The sequence below is a fragment of the Acomys minous genome (assembly GCF_964271855.1).
Source record: "Acomys minous genome assembly, chromosome: 19".
Classification (NCBI taxonomy): domain Eukaryota; kingdom Metazoa; phylum Chordata; class Mammalia; order Rodentia; family Muridae; genus Acomys; species Acomys minous.
In genome coordinates this window covers 60,968,384-60,984,748 of record NC_140499.1, presented here as the reverse complement: position 1 = coordinate 60,984,748, position 16,365 = coordinate 60,968,384, and the positions used below count along the sequence as shown (strand labels likewise).

Here is a 16,365-nt window from a genome sequence, read left to right as displayed (position 1 = left end):
TCTTCTGCAGATAAAGCACTCATATGCAATAAAATCTTAAAAAAAAAAAACGAGGTGAAGATCAAGGTTGAAACCAACATCATCAAGCTCTGCGAAGAGACAGACACAACAGGCTTAGTCCTTCCAAGGCCCCTTTGCAAGTAGCTCCTGAGCAGTGGGTTCCCCTCGTCACTTAAAACCAGAATGACCTAAGCTGGCCATCAGGAAGGAGCTTGCTGGGGGCTGCTTCCGGAACGGAGAGGAGGTAGCAGCTTAGTTCCTACTCCGTGCCCTCCCTTCAGGACCCGGCTCTGGGGACGCTTTGTAACCAGGATGTGACCAGGCACTCAAGGCCCCAGAATAGCGGCACCTACGGAGGAGACGCCCTCCGCAATGCTCCAGGCGCCGCCGCCTGTCCCTGCCAGTTGCCGAGGAGCATTTAAGAGTCGCCCAACTCACAACATATTAAAGGATGGGAAACAAGATTTAATTAGCCTCTTGATGTTTAATTTCCTCTTTATGATAATGTTTAAACCGGCTTCAAAATGCCAGGTGTATTCCCAGCCATCTGGGAAGGTGGGCATGGTCCCCTCTCTCCCCAGCAGCGGCCCTGATGGCCTGGCTGGGGCGGATATTGCCTTTTCTGGTGGGCATCTGCTTTGCAGAACCCTGGGGTGGGTAAATATTGACAAAATCAGCTCAAGTAACTGAATGTAGCCCTACTTTCTAAGGGAGCAGTGTGATTTAGGTAAACAGCTGGACCCTGAATCCCAGAGCACACAGGCACAGAAATTAAGGTCAGAAAAATTAAGGGATTTGGGGAGGGGAAGGGCAAGGAACCAATGAGGTGGCTCTGGGCTCATGAGGGGTGGGGCTATGCTAACAGATAGCAGGAAAAACTCAGCCTCTCAGTCGCAGGGTCTAGGTTTTTTCTCCTGGTCCCTCTGGGTAATGCTGGGAAACTGTTCTCCCTGCCCAGCCCCCCCCCCAACCCCACCACAGTCTCCCACAGTCTCCTCCACTTGACTTTTTCATGTTTGGGCTCCAGATCCTTAGTGCTGCCTGAGGCTCAGCATGCTTGTAACTGAAGGGCTGCTGCTTGTAAAGGCAGAGGACGTGAGGCCTGGCAATTTTTTGGGAACCAATTGTATATAAGAAAAACAACGTAGGCGGGGCATACTGGCTCATGCCTGTAATTCAAAACATTTGGAAGGCTGAGGCAAGAGCATTGCTGTGAGTCCAAGGCCAGCCTGGGCTTCATTGCAAGACCTGGTCTCAAAAGTTAATACTAAAGTAAATAAGTAAACATATAAAACAATGCCTATGGCCCAAGAATCCCATGACTGGATAGAAAGTGCTGCCTAAAGGCCAGAGGCCGACGGAGAGGAAGATGCTGGCTGCCCCACAAAGCCTGCTGCCCAAGCACTTTCAATTCTCCTTTTCCATTGGGGTCCTGAGACCCTCCTCCTTACCTTACCTCATAGGCCATGGGTGTGTGTGTGTGCATGCGCGTGCGCGTGCGCTAAGGGTAGGGCCTAGAAACAGGAAGTGGAATGGACCAAAAACCAAGAACTGAAACCAGTTACTGCCTTTCCAAGAGACAGAATGAACAGGCTGCTGCTCTGACAAGTCAGCCCTGGGCCCTGATGCTGTGGGCATGAGACGCGGAGGGCGGGGGAGGAACTGAGGGGCGGCAGGATCCGGACGTGATATCCAAACCACAGCATACAAATGAAGATGCAAACTTCAGTTTTCTAATATTGGCGTCACCGCCAGCCAGTGGGGGCTGAGTGCCGCTTTGTTTCCATCCTTGTAAATCTGAGATTTGTAACAAGGCAGCTTCGTTTGTTAGCGCCCTCTTTAGTGAGGTAGTGACAAGCCCCTTTACAGAAACCACGGCCGCCTGCCTGGCTGCAGGCACCCACCGCAATCCTCGGAATGGGCATTGAGACAGCACCTCATGCATTTCGGGTTTTTCATCCCCATCCCCCCCACCCTGCTTGAGCTTTTTTCTTTTCCTTTGTCCTTACTGTTTTTGTCCTTTTTAAAAAACAAACAAAAAAAAAAAAAAGAAAGAAAGAAAGAAAGAAAGAAAAAGAAAAAAAATCAAATTGGCAGACAAATAGCTATCGATGATGGGCATTAGGGTTGGGTTGCATTGAAAAACAATCTCTGCCCCGCCCCATTCTTGCTTACGGTTCAACTGTAGTTGCCATGGTGGGAGATGAGGTGAGAGGGAGAGAGGAGAATCCCGAATAGGAGCCCCTGGCTATAGATGAAAGAAGCCAGTCTCCCCAATTCCTCAAGTTCAAACACATGGAGCTAGAAGTGCCTACAATCTTCTTTTAAAAATATAAAACACGTGCAGTTGGCTTTGGTACAAAAAACAAAAACAAAAACAAAAAAGAAACAAACAAACAAACAAAAAACCCCCAAAACATTCTGGTCCCTGTGGAGTCTTTGTCCCCCAACCGCAACACATACGGCCCCCCTATAGCCTCTACGCCATCAACTCCAAGGAGCCAGATTTCCATGGAGGCTGAAGAGAAGGAAGACCCGCAGGAGGAGGCTAAGGGGAGCGGGGACAGGGACACGGTCCTACCCACAGCCCTCCTAAAGGGGCAGCAGGTTCTGTGGCCACAGATGGGTGTCACTGGGGTGGGGGTCAGGCTGTCCCAGTGGTGTTACAGTAGAGGCCCTCTGATCCCTATGGCTTGGTTCCCATGTCCCTGGTCCTTTAAATCACCCCCCCCCCCATTACCATTAAACAATAAATAAATAATTTTTCCTAAGTAGAGGGAAGAAGGCATGAAAAAGTGGCATCTGTGCTACTGTAGCTCTTGGATGCCACTAGGGGCGCTGTGGCTTCTAAATCCCCCTGTCCTCCACGGCCCCCAGGGATCCAAGGATCCAGGGACTAGCAAGGACAATCAGCAGTTCTTTCAAATATTCCCTCATTATTGGCAGAATGGAGTCCCCAAGGTTTGCCCCGTTTTCTAATGTTCTTCAGTGGGGCACCAGGCAGGGGAAGGGTCCCTTTAGCTCTCTGAAGCTGTCGCCTCGCCGTCTCGGCTTTCCGTCTCCTCTGGGATGTCCTGCATTCGCGTGAAGTCTGGAGGTGTGACACAGGGCAGAGGTGATGAGAGAGGAGGCAGGATCTCCCATGAGGAGCAGCACAGAGTCACACAAACGCCCTAGGGTGGGGGGCGGGGCCTCTGAGCACCCTGGTGGGATAACCCTCGGGCAGCAAAATCACCATTGGGACAGGAAACTAACTCTAAGAGATGTGATACCTTTGTACTTCCTTACCTAGGCCATGGCAGTCTTTAAACTATTTTAAAATGGATTTCTCCCCCCCGCCGAGACAGGGTTTCTCTGTGTACCCTTGACTGTCCTGGACTTGCTTTGTAGATCAGGCTGGCCTCAAACTCACAGTGATCTACCTGCCTCTGCCTCCCAAGTGCTGGGATTAAAAGCGTGCACCACCACGCCTGACTTCTTTCTTTCTTTCTTTCTTTTTTTTTTTTCTAAGTCAGGATTGTCTGGCTGTCTGGGGCTCACTTTGTAGATCAGGCTGGCTGTCCTTGAACTCACAGAGATCAGCCTTCCTCTGCCTCCCCCTGAGAGCTAGGATGAAAGGCATGCATCACCACACCAAAGGTTGTGAGTCACCAACCAATGGAAAACACTGCTTTTTACAAGTTCCTCAGGAGTCACTTAGAATACATTTAAAAGCTGCAGTCCCGATGGCTCAGACCCAGACCCCACATCCCCAACTAGGGTCTCACCTCGTGGACTGTGGGGTGGAGACAAGCGGCCACTACCTTCCTCCTCACTGCCGGTGTCAGGGTCACTGCTGTCCTGCAGCCGCTCCTCAGGGCTCTCTCGGTCATCAAAAGGTCGGTGGAGGGAACGAACAGTCACAGGCAAATCAAGGCGCTCATGGCCTCGACTGGGCTATGGAAAGAAAAAGAGAAGCCCAGTGTGAAAACTACAGGCAGGAGTGGGCCAGGCAATGAGCCCTCTGAGGGCCCCAAGATGTCTCGTTATCTTGGGGTTCAACCAAATGACTAATTCTCAGTAGCTCGACCATTAACTGGCTCTCCTCTCAGTGAGAACCATATTGCTTGCCTTGAACACTCTGTAATCCACTGGGCTCAGCTGGTCCTCCAGTCTGAGCCTTCACATGGAGAACTCCAGGTACCCATCAGATCCCAAATAGACTACTAGCAGAAAACTTGAACAGAGCGTATTTGTTCCTCGCAAACGCTGGAGACCTGCACAGGCCTCTGCCATGGGACTGAGCCTTAAATATTTTTGTCTGAATGTGTGTGCACTCTGTATAAGGAAGCCAGAGGTCATACTGGACCTGAGGAAAAAAACATTTCCACCGGGCACGGTGGCACATTCCTGTAATCCCAGCACTCTGGGAAGGCAGATCGCTGAGTTCAAAGCCAGCCTGGTCTACAAAGCGAGTCCAGGACAGCCATGGCTACACAGAGAAACCCTGTCTCAAGAAACCAAACAAATAATACCAACAAAACAAAACCACACACACAAGAAAATAATAATAATCCCCGCCCACACAACTGTCTGACTAAAGCAAGCTATATTCAGAAGTGCAAAGGAGCCTGGCCAGATGACTGCTTCCCCCTAAGTCGGGGTTTCAGAAAACAGGTCCTTACTGGCTTTTGGGGTCCCTTTTATGGGGGTTAGGGTTGATAGAAAACAGCTCTTGAGAAAATGGGCTGTTAGCACCTGGACTAAAGAGCGGGGGACCCAGAGCTCAAGGCTGCCTGAAAAGTGCAAGAACACACCAGGAAGGGGAGAGGAGTCATCACACGTGGTCAGGAGCCTAGCAAGGCAAAGTAGCGGGATAACACTGCGGGTTACAACTTCAGCACAGGGGGCTGCAGAGATGGCTCAGAGGTTAAGAGCACTGGCTGCTCTTCCAAAGGACCCGGGTTCAATTCCCAGCAACCACATGGCAGCTCACATCTCTCAGTAACTCCAAGATCTGACACCTTCACTCAGACATACATGCAGGCAAAATACCAATGCACATAAAAAACAAGAAACAAACAAAACACCCAAGTTCAGCACAGGTTGAAAAGCATGGTTTGCAGGATACAGTGGGTTTATAGAAAAGAAACTTGGGGCTGGAGCGATGGCTCAGAGGTTAAGAACGTTGCCTGTTCTTCCAAAGGTCCTGAGTTCACTTGCCAGCAACCACATGGTGGCTCACAACCATCTATAGTGAGATCTGGTGCCCTCTTCTGGAGGGCAGGGGCACATGCAAGTAAAACACTGTATACTTAATAAATAAATAAATCTTAAAAAACAAAAACACTCTTGTAAGGCATGGAGACTTAATAACAATGTATACCAATGTTGGCTCCTTAACAACAATGTGGCTCCTGTTTTGTCTTCACAGTCAACGTTTATTTTATGTGCATTGGTGTTTTGCCTGGATATATATGTATGTGAGAAAATGCCGGATTCATAGGAGTGATGTGGGTGCTGGGAATTGAACCTGGGTCCACTGGAAGAGCAATCAGTGCTCTTAATTGCTGAGCTACGTCTCCAGCCTGAAAGATGATGTGATGTGGCTAGAGGCAGCTTGATTCCTCCTTTTTTCTTTCTTTCTTTTTTTTTTTTTTTAATGTTATGTGCACTGACTTGCCTGCATGACTGTCTGTATGAGGGTGTTCAATCCCCTAGACCACGCTTTACAGACAGTTGTGAGAGGCCACGAGGGTGCTGGGAAATGAACCCAGGTCCTTTGGAAGACCAGCCTAGTGGTCTTAATCACTGAATCATCTCTCCAGCCCCGGGTGGAGTCAGCTACTTGAGCTGGGCGTGGTGGCGCACACCTTTAATCCCAGCACTCGGGAGGCAGAGGCAGGCGGATCACTGTGAGTTCGAGGCCAGCCTGGTCTACACAGTGAGTCCAGGGCAGCCAAGGCTACACAGAGAAACCCTGTCTCAAAAAAAACCAAAAAATAAAAAAAGTCAGCCACTTTAGCCTGGTGGTGGCCCACAGATCTCTCTGAATTACTGATCAGTCTGGTCCAAAGAGTGAGTTTCAGGACGCCAAGGCTACAGAGAGAGAGATCTTGTCTGAAACACCCCCTACCTCACGCCACCCCGGCCAAAAAGAGTCATCTACCTTGATTTATGAGACATGGTCTCCTATTGGTACTCCCTAAACAGGCTAGGCTGGCCAGCCAATGAGCTGAGAGAGCGAACCTGTCCCTGCCTCCCCAGCACTAGGCTTTGAACTCAGGGTTCTTGAGGTCAGACTGAGGTTGTCATGTTTACACCGCAAGCATTTTACCAACTGAGACTTCCCCCACAGCCCAAAGAGTACTGTCATTCAAATCTGTTGTCTGCAGTCACTTGGGCTCAAATCCCCAACAGCTGGGGGGTGTCCTGTGGGGGTTTCTTAGGTTCACGAGTGTCCCTTCACCCCTCCAAGCAGCCTTACCTGAGGGGGGTTGAAGCTCAAGTACAGAGCATCGCCGGCAGGAAGGCTCCTGCGCCGAGGGTCCAGAGGCCTGCGAGCCCACGGGGCTTCCGCTGGGAGTGGCTCGTTTTGGCCCAAGGCGGCCAGCTGCCTGCGGGCCTCTTCAGCCTCTCGCTCCAGCAGGGCCCGGGCTTGCTCGCTCTCCCGGAGCCGGGCCTCCAGGCTGCCAGCTTCGGTGGCCCGCTCTTCCCCGAGCCGCCGGCAGCGCCGCAGCTCTTCCTGCAGCAGGGTGTGTTGCCGCTGCAGTAGTGCCAGCTCGGTGGCTTGCTTCTCAGGAGCCCCGGGAGCAACCGCAGGCCGGCCAGCTTCCCCATCGCGAGAGTTGGCTCGCGACAGCTTTTCCCACCGTTCAGGGCCCTCGGGGAACCTGGCTTCCATCAAAGTGTCCTGCTGGGCCACAGCAGCCTGGGGGGGTGGGGGGGAGGAGATGAGGCCAAGGTGCTTCAGAAGCCACTTCTGCCCACCTTTCTCTCAAACGGGGGTCGGGGGTCGGGGGTGGGTGGTGGGTGGGAGGGGTGGAGGGATGGGGACAGGACGACACAGGGACCCAGAGCGCTTGGCTTGGTACTTAAGCCTATTAGGGAGACTGTCACCTACATGGACACCTCTGGCTGGCTCCTCCCCTTCTTCCCCATGCCAGCCCTTGCTCACTGACCTGCAGGCCGTGTAGAAGTCCATAAAGATTGACCAATCGCTGTAACGCCTCCTGAGGACAGAGGAAAGGATGCGGTAGTGTACCCAAGCTCCAGGACTGGCTACGTGCCCAGAAGCAATCCCAAGGGTGTGGAGACAGCGATGTCTTGAGACATACTTAAAAGTACAGGCTCTCCCCTAAAATCACCTACACCGCGCTATGATTTCTCAGATACCACAGAATCCTCATCTCACCTCCTGGGGCGACCGTAACTGATTTCCATTCCGATCCTGCAGAAATAAACGCCAATGGGGAGTCAGCAGGCACAGACCTAGGGGCCCTGCCCCAGCTTCCTTCTTTTTCTCTTTCTTTCCTTTCTTTCTTTCTTTTTAGTTTATTGAGAGAGGGTTTCTCTGTGTAGCCTTGGGCTGCCCTGGACTCACTCTGTAGACCAGGCTGGCCTCCAACTCACAGACTAGCCTGCCTCTGCTCTGGGATTAAAGGCCTGCACCACCACCTGCCCAGCCCCAGCAGCTTTCTACTGAAGATCCCCAGGCCGGCTGTGCCCTTCCTCTGGCCACTCCGGGACTCTCCCAAGAACCTACCTTCTGGCTGGGATCCGAGTCTGCTCTACAGAGCTCAATGGCGCCATTGAAGGTTCTAGCCTCTCCATCTGTTACGGAAGAGAGGAGGAACAGGGTTTACCATCTTCCAAAGCCCGGGACCCATCCCCCTTCACTAGCCACTGCCATCTTGTTTTCATGCCCCATACTCACTGGCCGTGACCCCAGGACTGGTGTTACCACTGTCAGATTCCAAGGGCAAGGCTGGTTCTCGGGGTGTCGAAAGCAGGTCCACACCAGGCCCCACCAGCAGGTCTTTCAGGCCTTCCACTGAGGGGAAAGGAGGGGGGGGGGTGGGACACACAGCCCATGGGGGATTCACCCAACACACACTGACCATTCAAACACTTAGGGAGTCCACATATGGGTAGTGGGGTTTCAGTCAGCCATGTGGCATCCAGGGGACATCAAAAACACCCGAGTGGCAGCCAATAGGAAGGTCAGATCTCCTCCTCTGCTCTTCCAGGACAAAGCCTCAGGGGCCTCTATGGGTTGACATCGTCCTGGTCTAGGGCCTCACCGTGTGACGCTGAGCGAAGACCCTACAACGCTTCAGTGGGAGGGCCCTCACCTTCACGGATGGCATCCCTCAGCAGCCGCTCGCCTCGGGGGGACTCGAGGGACTCAGAACGGAAAAGGCCCCTGGGCAGGGCGGGCAGAGTCATCCCGCTGACGCCATCTTCCTCGGCCTGGAAGTGGGTCATCTCAGCAAACAGCCCGACCTTCTCCTGGAGCAGCTCCACCAGCGCCCGGTCCTTCTGCCGCAGTTCCACTGCGGATAGGGACAGGTGAGTGTGCAAGGAAAGGACCGGAAAAGCCTCGGAGGGAGGGGCAGCCCGGGGCAGAGGGGCAGCATAGGCAGAGAGGCTGGAATTCACTGTTAGGCTTGGAGCATTTCCTCATGTGAAACAAAACAAAAATCTGTGTGTGTGTGTGTGTGTGTGTGTGTGTGTGTGTGTTGTAGATCATCGTGACGTTTGTTTAGAAAAGTCTGTACATAAGGGTTGAGGCGGCCTGCCTTGTTCTCTCCATGTTAATGAGAGCTTGTGGAGACCTGCTCACTCAGCGGCTGAAGCTTCCCACAGTGACTTGCAGTCAGCTGTATGACTAACCTGGCCTCAAACGCCATATATAGTTGAAGACACCCTTTGTGGTAGTCTGAGTGCGATGTTTCCCATGAGGCACAGGCATTTGAATATTTAGTCCCCAGTCTCTCTGGGGAGGATTAGGAGGTGGAGCCTTGCTGGAGGAAGTGTGTCACTCGGGGCAGCTGTCATGCCTGCCACCTGCTGTTCCCACCATTTTCAACCCTAACTCTCTGGAACGGATAGCCCCAAAGAAATCCTGCCTTCTTTTATTTATTTATTTTTCTATTTAATTTTTTAAATTTTTGTTAAATTTTTTTGGGTTTCTCTGTGTAGCACTGGTTGTCCTGGACTTGTTTTGTAGACCAGGCTGGCCTCGAAAGCCTTCTTTCTTTCTTTTTTTTTTTTAAATTTATTTATTATTTATACAATGTTCTGCCTGCATGTGTGCCTGCCCACCAGATGAGGGCACCATCTCATTATAGATGGTTGTGAGCCACCATGTGGTTGCCGGGAATTGAACTCAGGACCTCTGGAAGAGCAGCCAGTGCTCTTAACCTCTGAGCCATCTCTCGAGCCCGAAAGCCTTCTTTCTTTAAGGAGCCTTGGGGGGGGTTCAAGACAGGGTTTCTCTGGTTAGTCCTGGCTCTTTAGACCAGGCTGGCCTCAAATTTACAGTGATCCGCCTGCCTCTGCTTCCCAAGTGCTGGGACCAAAGATGAGCACCACCACGCCTGGCTTAGCCTGTTTTTGTTTTTTGAGACAGGGTTTCTCTGTGTAGTTCTGGCTGTCCTGGAAATCACAGAGATCCTCCTGTCTCTGACTCCCAAGTGCTGGGATTAAAAGCCTGGCATTAACCTTTATTTTTGTGCATATGGGTGTTTTGCCTGCGTATATGTCTCTGTACCATGTACATCTATACACCATGTGCCCTCAGAGGCCAGAAGAGGGCATTAGATGTCCTTGGGACATAGAGATATTAGATACTCTATTACACACGGGCGTGCACGCACACACACACACATCTACTTCTATCTGCACTAATCTTACAAAATTGTTGCATACACTTCACATTCTTTTAAACCTGGCTTTTTTCATTTAAGTTTATTTTGGGGGCCAGGAGCGATGGTATATGCCTTTAAGACCAGCACTCAGAGAGGCAGGGGCATCTCTGTGAGTTCGAGGCCATCCTGGTCTACAAAGTGAGTCCAGGACAGCCAGGGCTACACAGAGAAACCTTGTCTAGGGAAGAAAACCCAACCAAAAATTTATTTTGGGATAGACCTCTACTAGCCTACATGAAACTTTCATTCCCCCCCCCCCAAAGATTTGTTTATTTTTTTCCCTAAGATTGTTTTATTTTATGTATGTAAGAGTTTTGCCTGCATATATGTATGTGCCGGTGACCGAGGTAGCCAGAAGGCTTTAGCGATCTTCTGAGCTGGAATTAGAGATAATTGTGAGTCAGCAGGTTGGTGCTGAGCATCAAACCTGGGTCCCGAAGGACAAGGCAGGTGTTTTTACCTCTGAGTCACCTTCAGCCCCTCTCTCACCTTCTGAGAGTATCGTGGCATCTGGTATGGACATGCCATAAATGGGCCCACTCCCTGCGAGGGGACTTACTCTTGATCCTCCGGAGGTAGGCCTCGTCCTCCGTCTCGATCAGAGGGAAGTCCTCCCTGGATGGGCATCTGCAGGGCGACAGGCAGGTTGGGTTTGTGGAAAGGGCACCAGCAATCCGCTTTCCCTCCTTTGCCCACGTTCTGCGGGACCGTCCCCTCACACCGCGGGAGTCTCCGCCCCAACTTCCCCACCTATCACCATATACCGCCCCGAAGGCCTGCACTGAGGATGTTGGCCTGGCCTGGTACACACAAGGCCCTGCATCCAACCTCTAGCTTTGAAAATACAAAGAGGAGTTTATTCTGACTGTGGTCTTCAAGAACTCATTTTGTCAACGTCTTTGCTATTGTTTTCAACTTCTGAACCTCTGTGGGTCAAAACTCAGATTTAAGTGTGCTAGGGTGGGACCCAGGGCCTCCAGAATGCTAGGCAAGCACCCTAACCACTGAGCTACATCACTAACTCTGTCGTAGTTTTTAGGGCTTTTTGTTTTGTTTTGAGACAGGGTTTCTCTGGGTAGCCCTGCCTGTCCTGGAACTCACTCCGTAGAGGAGGCTCAATCTCAGAGATCCGCCACCACTGCCTGGCTTGTTGTAGGTTTTGTTGTTGCTATAGTTTTTTGTTTTTGTTTTTTCGAGACAGGGTCTCTCTGTGCAGCCCTGGCTGTCTTAGACTCACTTTATAGACCAGGCTGACCTCGAACTCACAGCGATCCGCCTGCCTCTGCTTCCCGAGTGCTGGGATTAAAGGCGTGCGCTACTACGCCCGGCTTGTTGTAATTTTTAAGACAGGACCTGAGACCAAGCTGGTCCTGAACTCCTTATGCATCAAGACTGAGCCATTAACTCTGACTCTTCTGCCTCCACTTCCCAGGTACTGGGGTTACATGCATTCATACCACGCCAGGCTGTCTTCCACGTTTTTGCCTGAGCTTTTTACTTCTGCATTGCAATTAGACACCTGACTGACTACTTAAAATCCAATGGCTGACCTAAGGACAGCCTAAGGACTTACTGGTTTAGCACAACTGGTTTACTTCTTGTATCTACTGCTTGGAGTTTACGGATAAAACATATTCTGTTCTCTAATTCCAATGCTTTTTATTTTATTGTTTTTTGAGACAGGGTTTCTCTGTGTAGCCTTGGCTGTCCTGGACTCCCTCTGTAGACCAGGCTGGCCTCGAACTCACAGCGATCCGCCTGCCTCTGCCTCCCGAGTGCTGGGATTAAAGGCGTGCGCCACCACGCCCGGCTATACCAAATGCTTTTAATCACTCTATCCTATCACTTTTAGAAAGTGAAGGTAAAATGTAGCATAACCCAAAGAAGAGCTTTCCTCCTATTGCCAGTGACGTCGGTGCAGCTGGCACTACGTGACTTGCTGGCAGGCGTGCCACCACCATGCAAGATCTCTCTACGCAACCCTTTGCCACTTCAAAGTGCTACGGAGGGCTAGCTGGGTTGTCTGAATAAAAACTAGAACTTCCCACGTGCCCTGTCCAGTCTTGGCTCATTTTGTCTATCCCCAGCTCCTGCCCCAGCCAGCCAGCCCCTCATGATGGGTTCTGTTCCCAGGAAGTCTTCTGCTTAGGACCCGAAGCCACACACTCACACGCGCACGCTCTGTTGAATGACACGGATCCAGGTACTACGGTCATCTCGGGATGCTGTGTGCACCTCATACATCTCAGGAGGGCCAGCACTAATCAGAAACATCCCTTTCACCTGGTTGGCAATGTCTCTTACGATCAGATTCTGTAAGGACACCACCGAAGGCTTGTCCTGTTAGGGAAAAGGAAAAATTAAGCCTAGGAATTCTAATCCTTTTTTTTTTAAACAGATAGATTTATTTATTTATTTATTATGGATACAGTGCTCTGCCTGCATATGTGCCTGCGCATCAGAAGAGGGCACCAGATCTCACTATAGAGGGTTGTGAGCCACCATGTGGTTGCTGGGAATTGAACTCAAGACCTTTGGAAGGGCAGCCAGTGCTCTTAACCTCTGAGCCATCTCCCCAGCCAGAATTCTAATCCTTAATAGCTGGGTTTTCAGTCCAGAAATAACAGAAGGATTGAAGATGATGCTGTATATACAAGAAGTCGAGCATCAGTACCACCCAAGACAATTTAGAATCAACTCTCTCTCTCTCTCTCTCTCCCCCTCCCTGTACATCTCACTATGTAGCCTAACCTGGTGTTGAACTCGCTATGTAGCCCAGACAAGCCTCAAAGTTGCCTCTGTTTCCCTTGGTTTTTTCCTTTTATTAATTTATTCATATTGCATTTAAATTGTTATCCCATCCCTTGTATCCTCCCATTCCTCCCAGTTTCCCCTCACTGCCCTCCCCTATGGCTGTGACTGAGGGGGACCTCCTCCCATATGATCGTAGGGTATCAAGTCTCTTCTTGATTGTTTCCCTTGTTTTACTGGGATTGTAGTCTTGTGCCTGCTTTACTTTTCTTGTTGTGTCTTTTGAGACAGGGTCTCACTATGTGCCCCCTGACTGGCTTGGAACTTGGTATGTAGACCAGGCTGACCTGAACTCAAGAGATCTTCCTGCATCTCCCTCTCAAGTGCTGGGATTAAAGGCCTGCGCCACCATGCCACAGTAGGTTTACTTACTTACTTATGGGGTCTCATAAAGTCCAGGCTAGACTTGAACTCACCATGTGGCTAAGAAGGACCCTGAAGTCCTGATCCTCCTGCCTCTAACTTCCGAATGCTGCTGCCATTACAGGCGTGTGTTTCCATATTTGGCCTCTAAGTTTTACTGTCATCATCTACAGAATTCTGCTAACAATGGCTTCCTCCCTGGGGGAACAGGCCTGTGCGCGGGGACGACACCTGGTCACTACCTGACCTTTTATCACATAGAATGAACAGCTGCAACAGGCATCTGACTCTGTAAGGCTGTCTTGGGCTTGGTAAGAAAAGCAATGGAGGGGCTGGAGAGACGGCTCAGAGCTTAAGAGCTCCGACCGCTCCTCCAGAGGTCCTGAGTTCAATTCCCAGCAACCGCATGGTGACTCACAACCATCTATAATGGGATCTGATGCCCTCTTCTGGCCTGCAGATGTATATGCAGGCGGAGCACTGTATACATAGTAATAAAATTCTTTAAAAAAAAAAGAAAGAAAGAAAAAAAGAAAAAAGAAAAGCAATGGAGCTGGGCAGTGGTGGTGCACACCTTTAATCCCAGCACTCGGGAGGCAGAGGCAGGCAGATCACTGTGAGTTTGAGGCCAGCCTGGTACACAAAGTGAGTCCAGGACAGCCAAGGCCAAGGGTACACAGAGAAACCTTGTCTCGAACCACACCCGTGCCCCCCCCCCACACACACACACAAAGAAAAACAATGGATGAAGAGAGCAGAAGGAAGGCTCACCAGGGCAGGAAAGATGTACTTCTGGTCCTTTTCCTGGAGAAACACTAGCACATCTGTCATCAGCAGCATCAGCACATCTTGCCAAGACACAAAGTTGGAAAATGGTCAGCACTAAAGGCTCAAAGAAAGAACTGTTTACCTCCTCCCTTAGGACCAGGGTCACCTTATCAGACTGCTTTCCAGTCCTGGGCCCAGGTCTCTCTCCCTTCTTGTTGCTTCCTTTCACCCTTTCTGACCTCCAACCTCCTCCTGTGTGTGTATGTTTCAAGTTTCAAGACAGGGTTTCTCTCTGTGGCCCAGACCGTCCTGGAACTCTGAGATCTGCCTGCCGCTGACTCCCCAGTGCTGGGATTAAAGGTGTGCACCACAGTCCCCAGCCAAAAAAAAATTTTTTTAAAGATTTATTTATTTAGTATATATACAGTGCACATTAATTAGATCATGTTATAGATGGTTGTGAGCCTTCATGTGGTTGCTGGCAATTGAACTCAGGACCTTCGGAAAAGCAGAAAATGCTTTTAACCACTGAGCCATCTCTCCAGCCCCCCAAAATTTTTATTTTTATTTCAATCAGCCAGTTTTGGCCAGGTGTGGTAACCCTAGCACTCATGAGGCAGAGGCAGGCAGATCTCTAAAAGTTTGAGATCAGCTTAGTTTCCATAGCAAGTTGTAGGCCCACCAAAAACTACATAACAAGACACCATCCCAGAACTTACTCTGTGGTTCAGACTGGCCTCAAACTCAGAGATCTGCCTGCCTCTGCCTCCAGAGTGCTGGGATTAAATTCACCACCACCACCTGGCCAGCTCTGATTCTTTTTTTTTTTTTTTTTTTGGTTTTTCAAGACAGGGTTTCTCTGTGTAGCTTTGGCTATCCTGGACTCACTTTGTAGATCAGGCTGGCCTTGAACTCACAGAGATCCACCTGCCTCTGCCTCCCCAGTGCTGAGACCAAAGGTGTGCGCCACCACTCCCAGCTCAGTTCTGATTCTTTAAAGTTCATTCTGTATGTGTGTGTTTGTCTGCATGTGTGTATGTGTACCACATGCATGCAATGCCCACAGATGCCAGAAGAGGGCGTCAAATCCCCTGGAACTGGAGTTACACAGATGTAAATTCTAAATTCCTATGATGGGAACTGAACCCCAATCTTCTGCAAAAAGTGTAAGCGCTGCTCACCACCGAGCCATCTCTCCAGCCCCTAATTCAGACTTCTAGACCTTTCTGCCACCCCCCACTCCACCCCACCCCATGCCTGCATAGCCACTGCTTGTTCTGCAGGTTCTATAAACCCACTATTACATAAACAGTTACATATATTAACATATAGGTTCAAGCAATCCTCTGGCCTCAGCTCTTGGATAGCTGAAACTACAAGCAAATAAAACCAGGCCTAGCTTGATCCAGGATTTTTCTGTTAAAAGATTCCCAGAACAAGGAGTGTTGTGTTCTTAGGCTTAAGCTGCACGCCTGACGTCTGACTAACGCGGTACCTTTTTTTTGTTGTTTTTTTTTTGAGACAGGGTCTCTCTGTGTTAGCCGTGGATGTCCTGGACTCACTTTGTAGACCAGGCTGGCCTCAAACTCACAGCGATCCGCCTGCCTCTGTCTCCCGAGTGCTGGGATTAAAGGCATGCGCCACCATGCCCAGCCTCTTTTTTTTTTTTAAATAATTTATTTAATTTTATTTTAGCGCGAGGGTGTCAGAGCCATTGGAACTGGAATTACAGACAGTTGTGAGCTGCCATGTGGTGGCTGGGAATTAAACCCGGGTCCTTTGGAAGAGCAGACAGTGCTCTTAACCACTGAGCCATCTCTCCAGCCCCAACGAGGTACCTTCTAAGGTACTCTAGCGCACTTTTTACACACAGAGGGACAAAGTTAGTTTCCTTGCAGTAACACAGGGCTGAAGCCACCCCTCACCCATCACCCCAACTAATCTCATCTCCTCTAACCCCAGAAGGCCCTGCTTCATTTGCTTTCTCTTGCCCCACCTCCAGGCTCTCAGATCCGCCTTAGTCCATCACGTGGGAGGGGGGGCACCCAAGGACCAGCTCTTTAAGACGCGAATGCCGGGGCCGGGCGTGGTGGCGCACGCCTTTAATCCCAGCACTCGGGAGGCAGAGGCAGGTGGATAGCTGTGAGTTCGAGGCCAGCCTGGTCTACAAAGTGAGTCCAGGACAGTCAAGGCTACACAGAGAAACCCTGTCTCGAAAAACCAAAACAACAACAACAAAAAAAAGACCCGAATGCCACAGTCAAGAAGACTCGGTCCCCCTTTGCCTGTGGGGATTTTACTAAACTGTGGACACAGAAGGGGAGGGCTTTTGCTAATCGCTCAGAAATAGAGCTCTCCAGCCTTGCTATTTTTAATCCTCGATGCTTTATATTCTTAGCTGCTGCGTGGGAGGGATGGGAAGGAGAGAAATGGATGGAGGAGAAAGCCTGGTAAAGACTGACAGTACCCAGGCCCGAGGAGCAGGAATTTCACAGCACAGGTGGAATTTTAT

At 50.4% G+C, this 16,365-nt stretch overlaps 1 protein-coding gene across 9 annotated transcripts in view; it reads right to left on the bottom strand.

The window, feature by feature from the left end:
• Positions 1-464: 464 nt before the first annotated feature.
• ARHGEF2 (Rho/Rac guanine nucleotide exchange factor 2) overlaps positions 465-16,365 on the bottom strand; it is a 64,513-nt gene continuing 48,612 nt past the window's right edge. For 8 of the 9 annotated variants that reach the window (XM_084768932.1, XM_084768930.1, XM_084768936.1 and 5 more), the window contains 11 exons: positions 13,857-13,933; positions 12,082-12,251; positions 10,471-10,538; positions 8,334-8,534; positions 7,916-8,032; positions 7,745-7,812; positions 7,394-7,429; positions 7,161-7,211; positions 6,467-6,910; positions 3,768-3,936; positions 465-3,091 (listed from right to left, as the gene is read on the bottom strand). In XM_084768932.1, coding sequence (XP_084625058.1) covers positions 3,018-3,091; positions 3,768-3,936; positions 6,467-6,910; positions 7,161-7,211; positions 7,394-7,429; positions 7,745-7,812; positions 7,916-8,032; positions 8,334-8,534; positions 10,471-10,538; positions 12,082-12,251; positions 13,857-13,933 — 1,475 coding nt within the window. In that variant the 3' untranslated portion in view covers positions 465-3,017. The remainder of the gene's footprint in view (positions 3,092-3,767; positions 3,937-6,466; positions 6,911-7,160; positions 7,212-7,393; positions 7,430-7,744; positions 7,813-7,915; positions 8,033-8,333; positions 8,535-10,470; positions 10,539-12,081; positions 12,252-13,856; positions 13,934-16,365) is intronic. The other variant, XM_084768931.1, reaches the window with a different exon arrangement.